Source organism: Pecten maximus, chromosome 10, assembly GCF_902652985.1.
Source record: "Pecten maximus chromosome 10, xPecMax1.1, whole genome shotgun sequence".
NCBI classification, from domain to species: domain Eukaryota; kingdom Metazoa; phylum Mollusca; class Bivalvia; order Pectinida; family Pectinidae; genus Pecten; species Pecten maximus.
Window position 1 is genome coordinate 43,127,780 of NC_047024.1, and position 15,018 is coordinate 43,142,797.

Sequence of the window (15,018 nt, forward strand, 5' to 3'; positions counted from 1 at the left end):
GTCAATATAGCCCATAGCAGTAACTGATACAAGTCAATATAGCCCATATCAGTAACTGATACATGTCAATATAGCCCATAGCAGTAACTGATACAGGTCAATATAGTCCATAGCAGTAACTGATACAGGTCAATATAGCCCATAGCAGTAGCTAATAACGTCAATATAGCCCATAGCAGTAACTGATACAGGTCAATATAGCCCATAGCAGTAACTGATACAGGTCAATATAGCCCATAGCAGTAGCTAATAACGTCAATATAGCCCATAGCAGTAACTGATACAGGTCAATATAGCCCATAGCAGTAACTGATACAGGTCAATATAGCCCATAGCAGTAACTAATAACGTCAATATAGCCCATAGCAGTAACTAATAACGTCAATATAGCCGTAGGAATTGGTACAGTTTTTACTGAATACCAAATTAAATGGTATTGAGTAACAAGCTAAAGGACTACACTAAATGCAGGAGTTATCAACATATTTAAAAATATATTGAGAGTTAAATACAGAACTATACAACACTACAAAGCTGTGTGGGGCTAAAGTGTTGATGGTTGGAGGCTATCAAAACAGAACTCGAAATAGATAAAAAAAAAATGTCAAAATCTGGATTGGGAGGTGTAAACGGCCATTGATCATTTCATCATTTTCAATATTGCATCCATAAGCTCTCTCCCTATCGTGACATGGATTTTTTCTTTATTTCCATGTCGCTGATGCAAAATGTAATATAGAGCCATGCGTGATGGCTACAGTGCTATCGAGCAGTAGGTTCCATTGCTTACATAAATACCATCAATGTACTTACATCATCTAAACATCGACAGGTTTTGTAAGATTGCCTCACGTCCTGCTGGTGCTCAATTATAAATATATGTAGCTAAATTGACTTGGCCAATTAGATCTGGGACAAAATTGCTGGCTGCGAATATCCAATTTACCCTGTCTTCTATCCGGGCATTCGCTCTGTGTTTAGACACTTGAGAGCTATGGAATATCCTGTTCAGTCCTGCCGTCGTCCTCATCACATATTCCTTATTAATTTTACAAACTAGAATTTTTATATCTTTCGATTGGGAAACATTGGTAAATGTAATGCAGGACTTATATGGAAGGAAGTATATTTGGGGTGTGGTTTTGCAAGTTGGGACTAATTCCTTGATTTTTTTTTCTGCAATATATACATAATTTATTATCTAGATGAAATAATTATTTCATTATGATTTCTACAACAACAGAGAATACCGACATGATATCGAAACCATAATTCTAACTTAAATTATCTAGATTTGCATGGACACCCTACAAAATGTACGGGGATAGACCATATGTACCGGAAGAGTAAGCGTTTTCGTGCCAAAAAAATCGAGTTCAAGTCAGGGTGAAGTCACATGATCAAAACGAGAACTAGTTTGGTGACAACGAAGCTACTAGGCATATCAATAAACATGTCTGTTGGAGTTGTCACCGGTAGCTCAGAAGTCACCACATCGACAAGTTATGGTGTTTTTTCATTCTTTATTACTCCACAAAAAAGACCTTAAAATACGATACAATACATTTTCACTCTCGCATTCACATATATTACCTAAAAGACAACTCGCGCCGACCAAGGTTCCGGACCTCCGATAAATACAGTAACGTATATTGTATTATTAATTATAATATAGTATTAATATAATAGAAATATAATTATATGTATCCATTATATTATAAGCGCGCGTATATAATCTTCCTACCGGGCAATACCGCTCCTGTACGGGTTGTTCATGTCTACATACAGTATAACTTGTAATAGTAGATAGATCTAGTAATGGCATTCATAATGGTGATGACGACCATTAAACTTTCCCATGTCTTCATTCACATGTATCTCTCGAGACCTTCAGCAGTTGACATCTGTCACGGAAACCTTAATATGGGAATAGGTCCTTAAATGTCTTATCGACTGGGGCATTTTCACCGTAAGTAGAAGAAGCAGGTATGCTACCATCTAGAAATGGAAAATTTACAATTGAGAATTGAATGCCCCGAAAGCCTGTGCCAAATATAGCGATAACGAATTGTAACACGAAGTTACTTACGTATTAATATTAAACATAAATCTTTCTAGAAACAAATGAAAAATATTGCAAACACTTATTCATACTTCGTAACAGGCATGAGAAACATTAGGCTTGCTGTTATATCTATTTTCCTTCCTCAACATAGTCACATGCGCATGTAGGTCAAAGTTCGTGCGCAAAGACATGTTTGTAAATATCCCCGAAAGTGATTTCCTGGATGTTGTTTTTGTACGCGTCACACTGATGACGGGAGTATTATGGTATGGCTTCTTCCGTCCGTCCCACCTAATTTTTTGTCCAGTGATCTCCTACATTTATCATATTTAATTGTTCCGTCCAGCGATACTTTTTAATTCAAACACCTATACAACACCATTTCTGTTTGAATACTGAGATTTAGGGTGTCTGTGGCCCGGGTATACCGCCACTGGATTCACACAGTCAGCTCGATTAAAACATCAGAATGCCAGGCTGTTTGCTGAAATATCTCTGGTAGGTTGTCGACAAACTTCATAGCTTAAGCTTTCAATAAGATTCATTGGTGTCAACACGAACATTAAAAAATATTCTGTTTAATCTGCCAGAATTTCCAAATGTCCCTCTTATAAGTTTACCTACCCGTGAATGGTGTATACGAAACACTTAAACGATCAATCGGAGAAGTCTGCCGACAGTGCCCTGGCAACAATTTATTATGATTTCTTTATCGTTTGGTAACTATGGAAATCCTAGAACTACACATCGTCTAAAACATCCAAAAATGAAATATTAAGTCTTTTAGTCTCACTACTGTAAACGTACACAATCAAATTTCAGCGCAAAACCAAATTAAACTAATGTAGATAACTACAATTAGCGGAATCATAATTTAGCGAAACGCTCCCAGCGCAAAAAAAACCGCTAGAATAGGATTACCGCTAAATTTTGTATAGTTTAAGATAAGGCTGTGGTTCTGCTCGGTCTATTTAAGGATTAAACTGTCTTTTTTGGTGTCTATGGTCGATACCCCCCACCACCACCACCACCACCACCCAAAAGAAGAAGTTTGTAGGAAGATACTTTACACAATCAGGTCGAAGAAATAACTATGGCAGGAAACGAACAATGAAATAAACAAATACATTATTTGGGGCTTATTGATTTTATCTTGACCCGCCTTCTCATTGGAGCCTTCTCATTGGTCGGTATTGGTATATATCGGTATCCCGATAAACACAATTATGAAATCCGTTTTGTGATTGGACAATTTAGAGGCTGATGAAAATTTGAATTGCAAATATTAATTTTGTTGTCTACATTAGGAGTGCCTTTGCAATCAAACAAAGTACTGATAATTCTAAATTGTCCAATTTTGATGGAACTTTTATTTCGAATAGCTCGGTTGCCATGGAGACCTCAGAATTTAGAGTATGTGTGATTGCGCCGGAGAATGGTTCAATGTATTGGACTTCCATTTCTGGAAATGGAAATGGCCACCATTTACTAGCTTCTGATTGGTGGAAATTTTGATGTCCAATCTTGATGAATGATGTATTAGGTATTAAGTTTTAGCTCCATTTGCTACTGAGGGTTTGAGGGACTTCTGTAACGGCTCCATGCTCGTGTTTATTTTTCTCTATGTTTGATATGTTTTAGGACAAAGTCATTAATTTCTGTATGTGAGTTGAAGGACAAAGTCGTATACCAATTTCTGTATGTGAGCTTTAGAACAAAGTCATATCAATTTCTATATGTGAGTTTTAGGACACAGCCATACTAATTTCTGTATGTGAGTTCTAGGACAAAGTCATTAATTTCAATATGTGAGTTCTAGGACAAAGTCATTAATTTCTGTATATGAGTTGAAGGACAAAGTCGTATACCAATTTCTGTATGTGAGCTTTAGGACAAAGTCATATATTAATTTCTTTATGTGAGTTTTAGGACAAAGTCATATATCAATTTCTGTATGTAAGTTTCAGGACAAAGTCATATATCAATTTCTGTATGTAAGTTTCAGGACAAAGTCGTATACCAATTTCTGTATGTGAGTTTTAGGACAAAGTCATATATTAATTTCTTTATGTGAGTTTTAGGACAAAGTCATATATTAATTTCTGTATGTAAGTTTCAGGACAAAGTCATATATCAATTTCTGTATGTGAGTTTTAGGACACAGCCATACTAATTTCTATATGTATGTTTAGCAAAATGTTTTATCAATTTCTGTATGTATGTTTTAGGACAATGTTATATTAATTTCTATATGTGAGTTTTAGGACAAAGTCGTATACCAATTTCTGTATGTGAGTTTTAGGACAAAGTCATATATTGATTTCTGTATGTATGTTTTAGGACAATGTTATATTGCTTTCTGTATGTATGTTTTAGGACAACGTCCTATTGTTTCATGCATGTATGCCTTAGGACAAAATCAAATTGAATATCTGTGAGTACGTTTTAGAACAAGTTCATATAAAATGTCTATCGATACCTTTTAATTTGTCACTGTATCAGTGCCAGAAAAAAAAAATCAAGTTCATATGGAAGAGAATCGTTGTAATCTAGAAGAATGTGTTCTGTAGTGTACGGCAGTAATCCCGTTACCGTATAAATCTCTCATATAAAACTGTTTAGCGCTCACCAAAGCTATCACCATGGGTTTGTGATTACATCCATAATACATCAAGGATTCAACATCAAACTTTACACTCCAGATAAAAATAGGATTACTGGAAAATCGGAGCGCGTGACTTCTTTGGACCATTTACTAATTATCAACTAATTTTCTTACTAATTGCGCATTTTATTACTCCCAAACTACACATTATACCAAACAACCGCTGTCTTTTCCCAAAGAGAGTCGAACAAAGGCACAGTAAGGTATAAGGGAATATAATTGTCATTGTCATTGTCATTGGGAAGCTTTGGAAGGCAGTCTGCGCAAATCTCTACGACAAATGAGCGATGAAATATGTAGATTGTAGAATCGTGAGGTTGATTGATGTTGACAGCATCTTCCAAGTGTGGCGTTCCTTTTGCTGACTTATATCGCAGACCTGATCCTACTATGCTCTCTCGTCTTCAAATATTTATGGTTTGCTGTTCTTGACACCGCACGACTTTAAACTCAATGACAATACTTTATTTTCTACCTCAATCCTTAATATTCATCAAACATGTTGGTCCTGAAGGATAGATCCTATTACGTCATCGATAACACCTGTCAGGTAAAATTATATCAATTCCCGTACTGTGAACGTGGTTATTTTCACGGGGGGTTAATTTCGCGATTTCGATATGTAAACTATACGCGTTGGGGTAATTTTCGCGATCGATCCACCTTCGTTTGTAGTTCGAGATTATGCAAATTGATATAAAAATAATACGCGTGGGGGGAATTTTCGCTATCAAAAGGACCCCGTGTAATTAGTGTAATTTCCCCCTCGCGTAAATTTCCACGTTTACAGTAATTTCTCTTCATACGAATGACGTAACAATATGTACACCACTGTTCACATCAGCCATAACAACAGAGTTCTTCATTTTTATGACGTTCCTATTAGACCCGAAGGTTTGGTATCTCCCATGACATCTACCAATCATCTGTAACACATTACAGTCACGTGGGCTATATTTATACTAAATATATTTGTTAGAGGGGAAGTAGATGGTTGAACCATTCTGTCTTTAAATAGATAAACGAAACACAATAAGGTCATTTTAGGATAGTGCCTGTTTGAATGGGCCCAATTAAGGGTGACTTTATGGTGCAATATTACGGCAATTCGATGTCGATTCACTATACTGCCACCGGAATGGACCAGCTATCACTATACTATGTTCTTTGCTCGTTCCATTTAGTGATGAGTACTATATAGGGATGATGTATGTGACGACTAAAATCCATAGGCTTTTAGGACAAATGCTAAAAAAATTGGCTTTTAGGACAAATGCTCAAACCATAGGCTGTTAGGACAAATGCTCAAACCATAGGCTGTTAGGACAAATGCTCAAACCATCGGCTGTTAGGACAAATGCTCAAACCATCGGCTGTTAGGACAAATGCTCAAACCATAGGCTGTTAGGACAAATGCTCAAACCATCGGCTGTTAGGACAAATGCTAAAATCATAGGCTGTTATGACAAATGCTCAAACCATCGGCTGTTAGGACAAATGCTCAAACCATAGGCTGTTAGGAAAAATGCTCAAAACATAGGCTGTTAGGACAAATGCTCAAATCATAGGCTGTGAGGACAAATGCTCAAATCATAGGCTGTGAGGACAAATGCTCAAAACATATGATGTTAGGACAAATGCTCAGACCATAGGCTGTTAGGAAAAATGCTCAAACCATAGGCTGTTAGGACAAATGCTTAAATCATAGGCTGTTAGGATAAATGCTTAAATCATAGGCTGTTAGGACAAATGCTTAAATCATAGGCTGTTAGGATAAATGCTTAAATCATAGGCTGTTAGGACAAATGCTTAAATCATAGGCTGTTAGGACAAATGCTCAAACCATATGCTGTTAGGACAAATGCTTAAATCATAGGCTGTTAGGATAAATGCTTAAATCATAGGCTGTTAGGACAAATGCTTAAATCATAGGCTGTTAGGATAAATGCTTAAATCATAGGCTGTTAGGACAAATGCTTAAATCATAGGCTGTTAGGATAAATGCTTAAATCATAGGCTGTTAGGACAAATGCTCAAACCATATGCTGTTAGGACAACTGCCCAAATCATAGGCAGTTAGGACAAATGCTTAAACATAGGCTGTTAGGACAAATGCTTAAATCATAGGCTGTTAGGACAAATGCTCAAACCATAGGCTGTTAGGACAAATGCTCAAACCATAGGCTGTTAGGACAACTGCCCAAACCATAGGCTGTTAGGACAAATGCTCAAACCATAGGCTGTTAGGACAAATGCTCAAACCATAGGCTGTTAGGACAAATGCTCAAACCATAGGCTGTTAGGACAAATGCTCAAATCATAGGCTGTTAGGACAAATGCTCAAACCATAGGCTGTTAGGAAAAATGCTCAAAACATAGGCTGTTAGGACAAATGCTCAAATCATAGGCTGTGAGGACAAATGCTCAAATCATAGGCTGTGAGGACAAATGCTCAAAACATTGGCTTTTGGGACAAATGCTCAAATCATAGGCTGTTAGGACAAATGCTCAAACCATATGATGTTAGGACAAATGCTCAAACCATAGGCTGTTAGGACAAATGCTTAAAGCATAGGCTGTTAGGACAAATGCTTAAATCATAGGTTGTTAGGACAAATGCTTAAATCATAGGCTGTTAGGACAAAGGCTCAAACCATAGGCTGTTAGGACAAATGCTTAAATCATAGGTTGTTAGAACAAATGCTGAACCCATTGGCCAGAGAGAGGCAGCGACAAGGAGGTAATAGAAAGAAAAGAAAAATCCAAGGGAGAAAACTAAATAAAAATTGCATTTAGTCGACTTTTACAATTATGCAATGAGGAAAAGCAGTAAAATATTAGGTCATATCTCCAATTAACCATGACCATCCACCGAGTACACTTCATGGTATTGTGTACTGTGGGAGATTGTACTGTGGTGATTGTACTGTGGTGATTGTACTGTGGGGATTGTACTGTGGTGATTGTACTGTAGGGATTGTACTGTGGGGATTGTACTGTGGTGATTGTACTGTGGTGATTGCACTGTGGGGATTGTACTGTGGTGATTGTACTGTGGTCATTGTACTGTGGTGATTGTACTGTGGTGATTATACTGTGGGGATTGTACTGTGGGGATTGTACTGTGGTGATTGTGCTAAAGGGATTGTACTGTGGTGATTGTACTGTGGGGATTGTACTGTGGTGATTGTACTAAAGGGATTGTACTGTGGTGATTGTACTGTGGTGATTGTACTGTGGGGATTGTACTGTGGGGATTGTACTGTGGGGATTGTACTGTGGGGATTGTACTGTGAGGATTGTACTGTAAAGATTGTACTGTGGTGATTGTACTGTGGGGATTGTACTGTGGTGATTGTACTGTAGGGATTGTACTGTGGTGATTGTACTGTAGGGATTGTACTGTGGGGATTGTACTGTGGTGATTGTACTGTAGGGATTGTACTGTGGGGATTGTACTGTGGGGATTGTACTGTGGGGATTGTACTGTGGGGATTGTACTGTGGTGATTGTACTGTAGGGATTGTACTGTGGTGATTGTACTGTGGTGATTGTACTAAAGGGATTGTACTGTGGGGATTGTACTGTGGGGATTGTACTGTGGTGATTGTACTGTGGTGATTGTACTGTGGGGATTGTACTGTAGGTGATTGTACTGTAGGGATTGTACTGTAGGGATTGTACCGTAGGGATTGTACTGTGGGGATTGTACTGTGGGGATTGTACTGTGGTGATGTACTCTGGGGATTGTACTGTGGGGATTGTACTGTGGTGATTGTACTGTTGTGATTGTACTGTGGGGATTGTACTGTGGTGATTGTACTGTAGGGATTGTACTGTGGGAGATTGTACTGTAGGGATTTAACTGTGGTGATTGTACTGTAGGGATTGTACTAAAGGGATTGTACTGTGGGAATTGTACTGTGGGGATTGTACTGTGGGGATTGTACTATTGGGATTGTACTGTGGGGATTGTACTGTAGGGATTGTACTGTGGTGATTGTACTGTGGGGATTGTACTGTGGTTATTGTACTGTGGTTATTGTACTGTGGGGATTGTACTGTGGGGATTGTACTGTGGGGATGTACTGTGGGGATTGTACTGTGGTGATTGTACTAAAGGGATCGTACTGTGGTGATTGTACTGTAGTGATTGTACTGTGGGGATTGTACTGTAGTGATTGTACTGTGGGGATTGTACTATGGTGATTGTACTGTGGGAATTGTACTGTGGTGATTGTACTGTGGGGATTGTACTGTGGTTATTGTACTGTGGTTATTGTACTGTGGGGATTGTACTGTGGGGATTGTACTGTGGGGATGTACTGTGGGGATTGTACTGTGGGAGATTGTACTGTGGGAGATTGTACTGTGGGAGATTGTACTGTAGGGATTGTACTGTGGGAGATTGTACTATTGGGATTGTACTGTGGGGATTGTACTGTAGGGATTGTACTGTGGGGATTGTACTGTGGGGATTGTACTGTAGGGATTGTACTGTGGGGATTGTACTGTAGGGATTGTACTGTGGGGATTGTACTGTGGAGATTGTACTGTAGGGATTGTACTGTAGGGATTGTACTGTAGGGATGGTACTGTGGGGATTGTACTGTGGGGATTGTACTGTAGGGATTGTACTGTGGGGATTGTACTGTGGGGATTGTACTGTGGGGATTGTACTGTGGGGATTGTACTGTGGGGATGTACTGTGGGGATTGTACTGTGGGAGATTGTACTGTGGGAGATTGTACTGTGGGAGATTGTACTATTGGGATCGTACTGTAGGGATTGTACTGTGGGGATTGTACTGTGGGGATTGTACTGTGGGGATTGTACTGTAGGGATTGTACTGTGGGGATTGTACTGTAGGGATTGTACTGTGGTGATTGTACTGTAGGGATTATACTGTAGGGATTGTACTATGGTGATTGTACTGTAGGGATTATACTGTGGGGATTGTACTGTGGTGATTGTACTGTGGGGATTGTACTGTGATGATTGTACTGTGGGGATTGTACTGTGGTTATTGTACTAAGGGGATTGTACTGTGGGGATTGTACTGTGGTGATTGTACTGTGGGGATTGTACTGTGGGGATTGTACTGTGATGATTGTACTGTGGTGATTGTACTGTGGGGATTGTACTGTGATGATTGTACTGTGGGGATTGTACTGTGGTGATTGTACTGTGGTGATTGTATTGTGGTGATTGTACTGTGGTGATTGTACTGTGGTGATTGTACTGTGGGGATTGTACTGTGGGGATTGTACTGTAGGGTTTATACACTGGTGATTGTACTGTGGGGATTGTACTGTGGGGATTGTACTGTGGTGATTGTACTGTGGGAGATTGTACTGTGGGGATTGTACTGTAGGGTTTATACACTGGTGATTGTACTGTGGGGATTGTACTGTGGTGATTGTACTGTGATGATTGTACTGTGGGGATTGTACTGTGGTGATTGTACTGTGGTGATTGTACTGTGGGGATTGTACTGTGGGGATTGTACTGTGGTGATTGTACTGTGGGAGATTGTACTGTGGGGATTGTACTGTAGGGTTTATACACTGGTGATTGTACTGTGGTGATTGTACTGTGGGGATTGTACTGTGGTGATTGTACTGTGGGAGATTGTACTGTGGGGATTGTACTGTGGTTATTGTACTGTGATGATTGTACTGTGGGGATTGTACTGTGGTTATTGTACTGTGGTGATTGTACTGTGGGAGATTGTACTGTGGGGATTGTATTGTGGGGATTGTATTGTGGTGATTGTACTGTGGGGATTGTACTGTGGTGATTGTACTGTGGGAGATTGTACTGTGGTGATTGTACTGTGGGGATTGTGTTGTGGTGATTGTATTGTGGTGATTGTACTGTAGGGATTGTACTGTGGTGATTGTACTGTGGGGATTGTACTGTGGGGATTGTACTGTGGTGATTGTACTGTGGTGATTGTACTGTGGGGATTGTACTGTAGGGATTGTACTATAGGGATTGTACTGTAGGGATTGTACTGTGGTGATTGTACTGTGGTGATTGTACTGTGGTGATTGTATTGTGGGGATTGTACTGTGGTGATTGTACTGTGGTGATTGTACTGTGGTGATGTACTGTGGGGATTGTACTGTGGTGATTGTACTGTGGTGATTGTACTGTGGGGATTGTACTGTGGGGATTGTACGTGGGGATTGTACTGTGGGGATTGTACTGTGGGGATTGTACTGTGGTGATTGTACTGTGGGGATGGTACTGTGGTGATTGTACTGTAGGGAATGTACTGTGGTGATTGTACTGTGGTGATTGTACTGTAGGGATTGTACTGTGGTGATTGTACTGTGGGGATGGTACTGTGGTGATTGTACTGTAGGGATTGTACTGTAGGGATTGTACTGTGAGGATTGTACTGTGGAGATTGTACTGTAGGGATTGTACTGTGATGATTGTACTGTAGGGATTGTACTGTGGGGATTGTACTGTGGTGATTGTACTGTAGGGATTGTACTATAGGGATTGTACTGTGATCATTGTACTGTGGGGATTGTACTGTGGTGATTGTACTGTGGTGATTGTACTGTGTGGATTGTACTGTGGTCATTGTACTGTGGGGATTGTACTGTGGTGATTGTACTGTGGGGATTGTACTGTGGGGATTGTACTCTGGTGATTGTACTCTGGTGATTGTACTCTGGGGATTGTATTGTGGGGGTTTTACTCTGGGGATTGTGCTGTGGTGATTGTACTCTGGGGATTGTATTGTGGTGATTGTACTGTAGGGATTGTACTGTGGGGATTGTACTGTGGTGATTGTATTGTGGTGATTGTACTGTGGGAGATTGTACTGTGGTGATTGTACTGTAGGGATTGTACTGTGGTGATTGTACTGTGGTGATTGTACTGTGGGGATTGTACTGTGGGGATTGTACTGTGGTGATTGTACTGTGGTGATTGTACTGTGGGAGATTGTGCTGTGGTGATTGTATTGTGGTGATTGTACTGCTGGGATTGTATTGTGGTGATTGTACTGTAGGGATTGTACTATAGGGATTGTACTGTGGTGATTGTACTGTGGTGATTGTACTGTGGGGATTGTACTGTGATGATTGTATTGTGGGGATTGTACTGTGGGAGATTGTACTGTGGAGATTGTACTGTGGTGATTGTACTGTGGTGATTGTACTGTGGTGATTGTACTGTGGAGATTGTACTGTGGTGATTGTACTATAGGGATTGTACTGTGGGGATTGTATTGTGGTGATTGTACTGTGGGGATTGTACTGTGGTGCTTGTACTGTGGTGATTGTACTGTGGTGATTGTACTGTGGGAGATTGTACTGTGGGGATTATACTGTGGTGATTGTACTGTGGTGATTGTACTGTGGGGATTGTACTGTGGGGATTGTACTGTGGGGATTGTACTGTGGTGATTGTACTGTGGGGATTGTACTGTGGGGATTGTACTGTAGGAATTGTACTGTAGGGATTGTACTGTGAGGATTGTACTGTGGAGATTGTACTGTGGGGATTGTACTGTGGTGATTGTACTGTAGGGATTGTACTGTGGTGATTGTACTGTGGTGATTGTACTGTGAGGATTGTACTGTGGTGATTGTACTGTGAGGATTGTACTGTGGTGATTGTACTGTGAGGATTGTACTGTGGGGATTGTACTGTGGTGATTGTACTGTGAGGATTGTATTGTGGTGATTGTACTGTAGGGATTGTACTGTGGGGATTGTACTGTGATGATTGTACTGTGGGGATTGTACTGTGGTGATTGTACTGTGAGGATTGTATTGTGATGATTGTACTGTAGGGATTGTACTGTGGTGATTGTACTGTGGGGATTGTACTGTGGTGATTGTACTGTGAGGATTGTACTGTGGTGATTGTACTGTGAGGATTGTACTGTGGGGATTGTACTGTGGTGATTGTACTGTGGTGATTGTATTGTGGTGATTGTACTGTGGTGATTGTACTCTGGGGATTGTACTCTGGGGATTGTATTGTGGGGATTGTACTGTGGGGATTGTACTGTGGGGATTGAAATCCACTAGCTCTATGATAAGCATCCTCTATCACCACTGCCTTGGTTATCATACGTGCCCCAACACACATGGCAGCACAAACCTATACAAACAAAGAATACCTTAATTGGGCGCCTTACTGGTTCTCAATGATGAAATACACCACAAAACAATACGATTAAACGTTAACAAACTACACACACGTGTAAGCAGTAGAGAGCTGGGCTCGATCGATCGGAGTCGAGAGATGCATTGGGTATTCATGCGCGCATCTTCTCGGATCTACAGAAGCAGACAGTGCTTGGAAGCTGTGTTTTGTAAATTCTTACAAATTTTCAATCCGACGATGAAAGCTTGATTCCTTTACCAGGAAACGCAAATGCATTGGATGAAATCATCAACACATATACTACATGGATATACTATAGATACTTTCGAAATTCGAGGGGCTGTATTCTTCTTATAAGAAACGTAACACTTAGATTTGAATATGACCCGCAGGACAAAGCCTCTCTTGTTGGGTACGATTGTGCATGCTCCATTAATACGTAAATACAAGTTACCATAGATGTCACTAGTGCGGAGTTCAGTGCAGGGAAAATGACAGGTGATGGATGTCGAGAAGTAACCTTTAACTCCAGGGAATATTGAATAAGAAACCATAATCCTGGTTATAAAGACTCTTGATTGAGTCGCGTATAATGTAGCTGTCAGAAACCCGTGTGAAACGTCTTAATGAAATTGATGTATTCATTACTGTGATGACCAGTAAAGACCAGGGATATTCATCAACACCTCACACAAGTTTTCTCACACTTGAGCGACCCATTCCAGTTCTCGTCAAATTCCTTTGGATATCGTCAATCACAGACGACAAATTGCATCCTGTGTATCGATTGTGTCTAAGCAGATTTTACAAAACAAGAGTGACGCCACAAAGTCCGTTATACTATATATGATTCCACTAGCTGCAAAGTCACAAGCTCAATTCTGAAAGAAAATATACATTGGGCAACAGGAAAGAACGCCTATGTAGTAGATATACAATCACTTGCGATTGATATAGTTCAATGTCATATACAATCACTGGCGGATTGATATAGTAAATGTCAAAGTGAACAATCACTGGCGGATTTATATAGTAAAATGTCAAAAGTGAACAATCACTGGCGGATTGATATAGTAAATGTCAAAGTGAACAATCACTGGCGGATTGATATAGTAAAATGTCAAAAAGAACAATCAACGGCGGATTGATATAGTAAATTTCAAAGTGAACAATCACTGGCGGATTGATATAGTTAAATGTGAAAGTGAATAATCACTGGCGGATTGATATAGTTAAATGTGAAAGTGAACAATCACTGGCGGATTGATATAGTTAAATGTCAAAGTGAACAATCACTGGCGGATTGATATAGTTAAATGTCAAAGTGAACAATCACTGGCGGATTGATATAGTTAAATGTGAAAGTGAACAATCACTGGCGGATTGATATAGTTAAATGTGAAAGTGAACAATCACTGGCGGATTGATATAGTTCATTGTCTAAGTGAACAATAACTGGCGGATTGATATAGTACAATGTCTAAGTGAACAATAACTGGCGGATTGATATAGCTCAATGTCAATGCGAACAATCCACGGCGGATTAAAACAGTGCAATGTCTAAGTGAACAGTCACGTTTGGATTGATATAGTACATTGCCAAAGTGAACATACTGCCATGGATATTGGCGCGAGTATTAAGGTGGGAGTTATAACTGTAGTCCTACAAGTGTTTGTGGTTATGGGTCTTGTAACCATGACAAGATTGTGTATAATCCGGAACAAAACGATCACGGGATCACTGATCCGGCTTAGTTTAGTGATGAACCTGTTGTCAGGGACGGCCAATCTGGTAGGGCTTTTAGTCGGCACAATACAAGGTTAGTAAGTAAAAAGAACATTGACCCTTGAATATATAGGAATAGCATACATGGCTGATACTTGATATGTCCGTGAAAGATCGATAAGTGAGACAATCTGATCAGTAAGAAGAACAACCTTATGATGTAAATAACTAGAACAACCTTATATGGTCATTAACTAGGATAACCTGCTGGGGTCAGTAACTAGGACATCCTGATGGGGTCAGTAACTAGAACAACCTTATATGGTCATTAACTAGGATAACCTGTTAGGGTCAGTAACTAGGACATCCTGATGGGGTCAGTAACTAGGATAACCTGATGGGGTCAGTTACTAGGACAACCTGATG

The 15,018-nt window shown here is 39.8% G+C and overlaps 1 protein-coding gene across 2 annotated transcripts in view; it reads left to right on the top strand.

Moving 5' to 3' along the window:
• Window positions 1–15,018, top strand: part of LOC117335357 — a 29,862-nt gene that overhangs the window by 1,098 nt on the left and 13,746 nt on the right. Inside the window, exon 1 of one of the 2 annotated variants that reach the window (XM_033895295.1) lies at window positions 14,088–14,686. The exons of the other annotated variant lie outside the window; for it this stretch is intronic. Within the exon in view, the coding sequence (XP_033751186.1) occupies window positions 14,485–14,686 (202 nt within the window). The 5' untranslated portion in view covers window positions 14,088–14,484. Of the gene's footprint in view, window positions 1–14,087; window positions 14,687–15,018 lie in introns of those variants that run through there. 2 annotated transcript variants of the gene reach the window in all.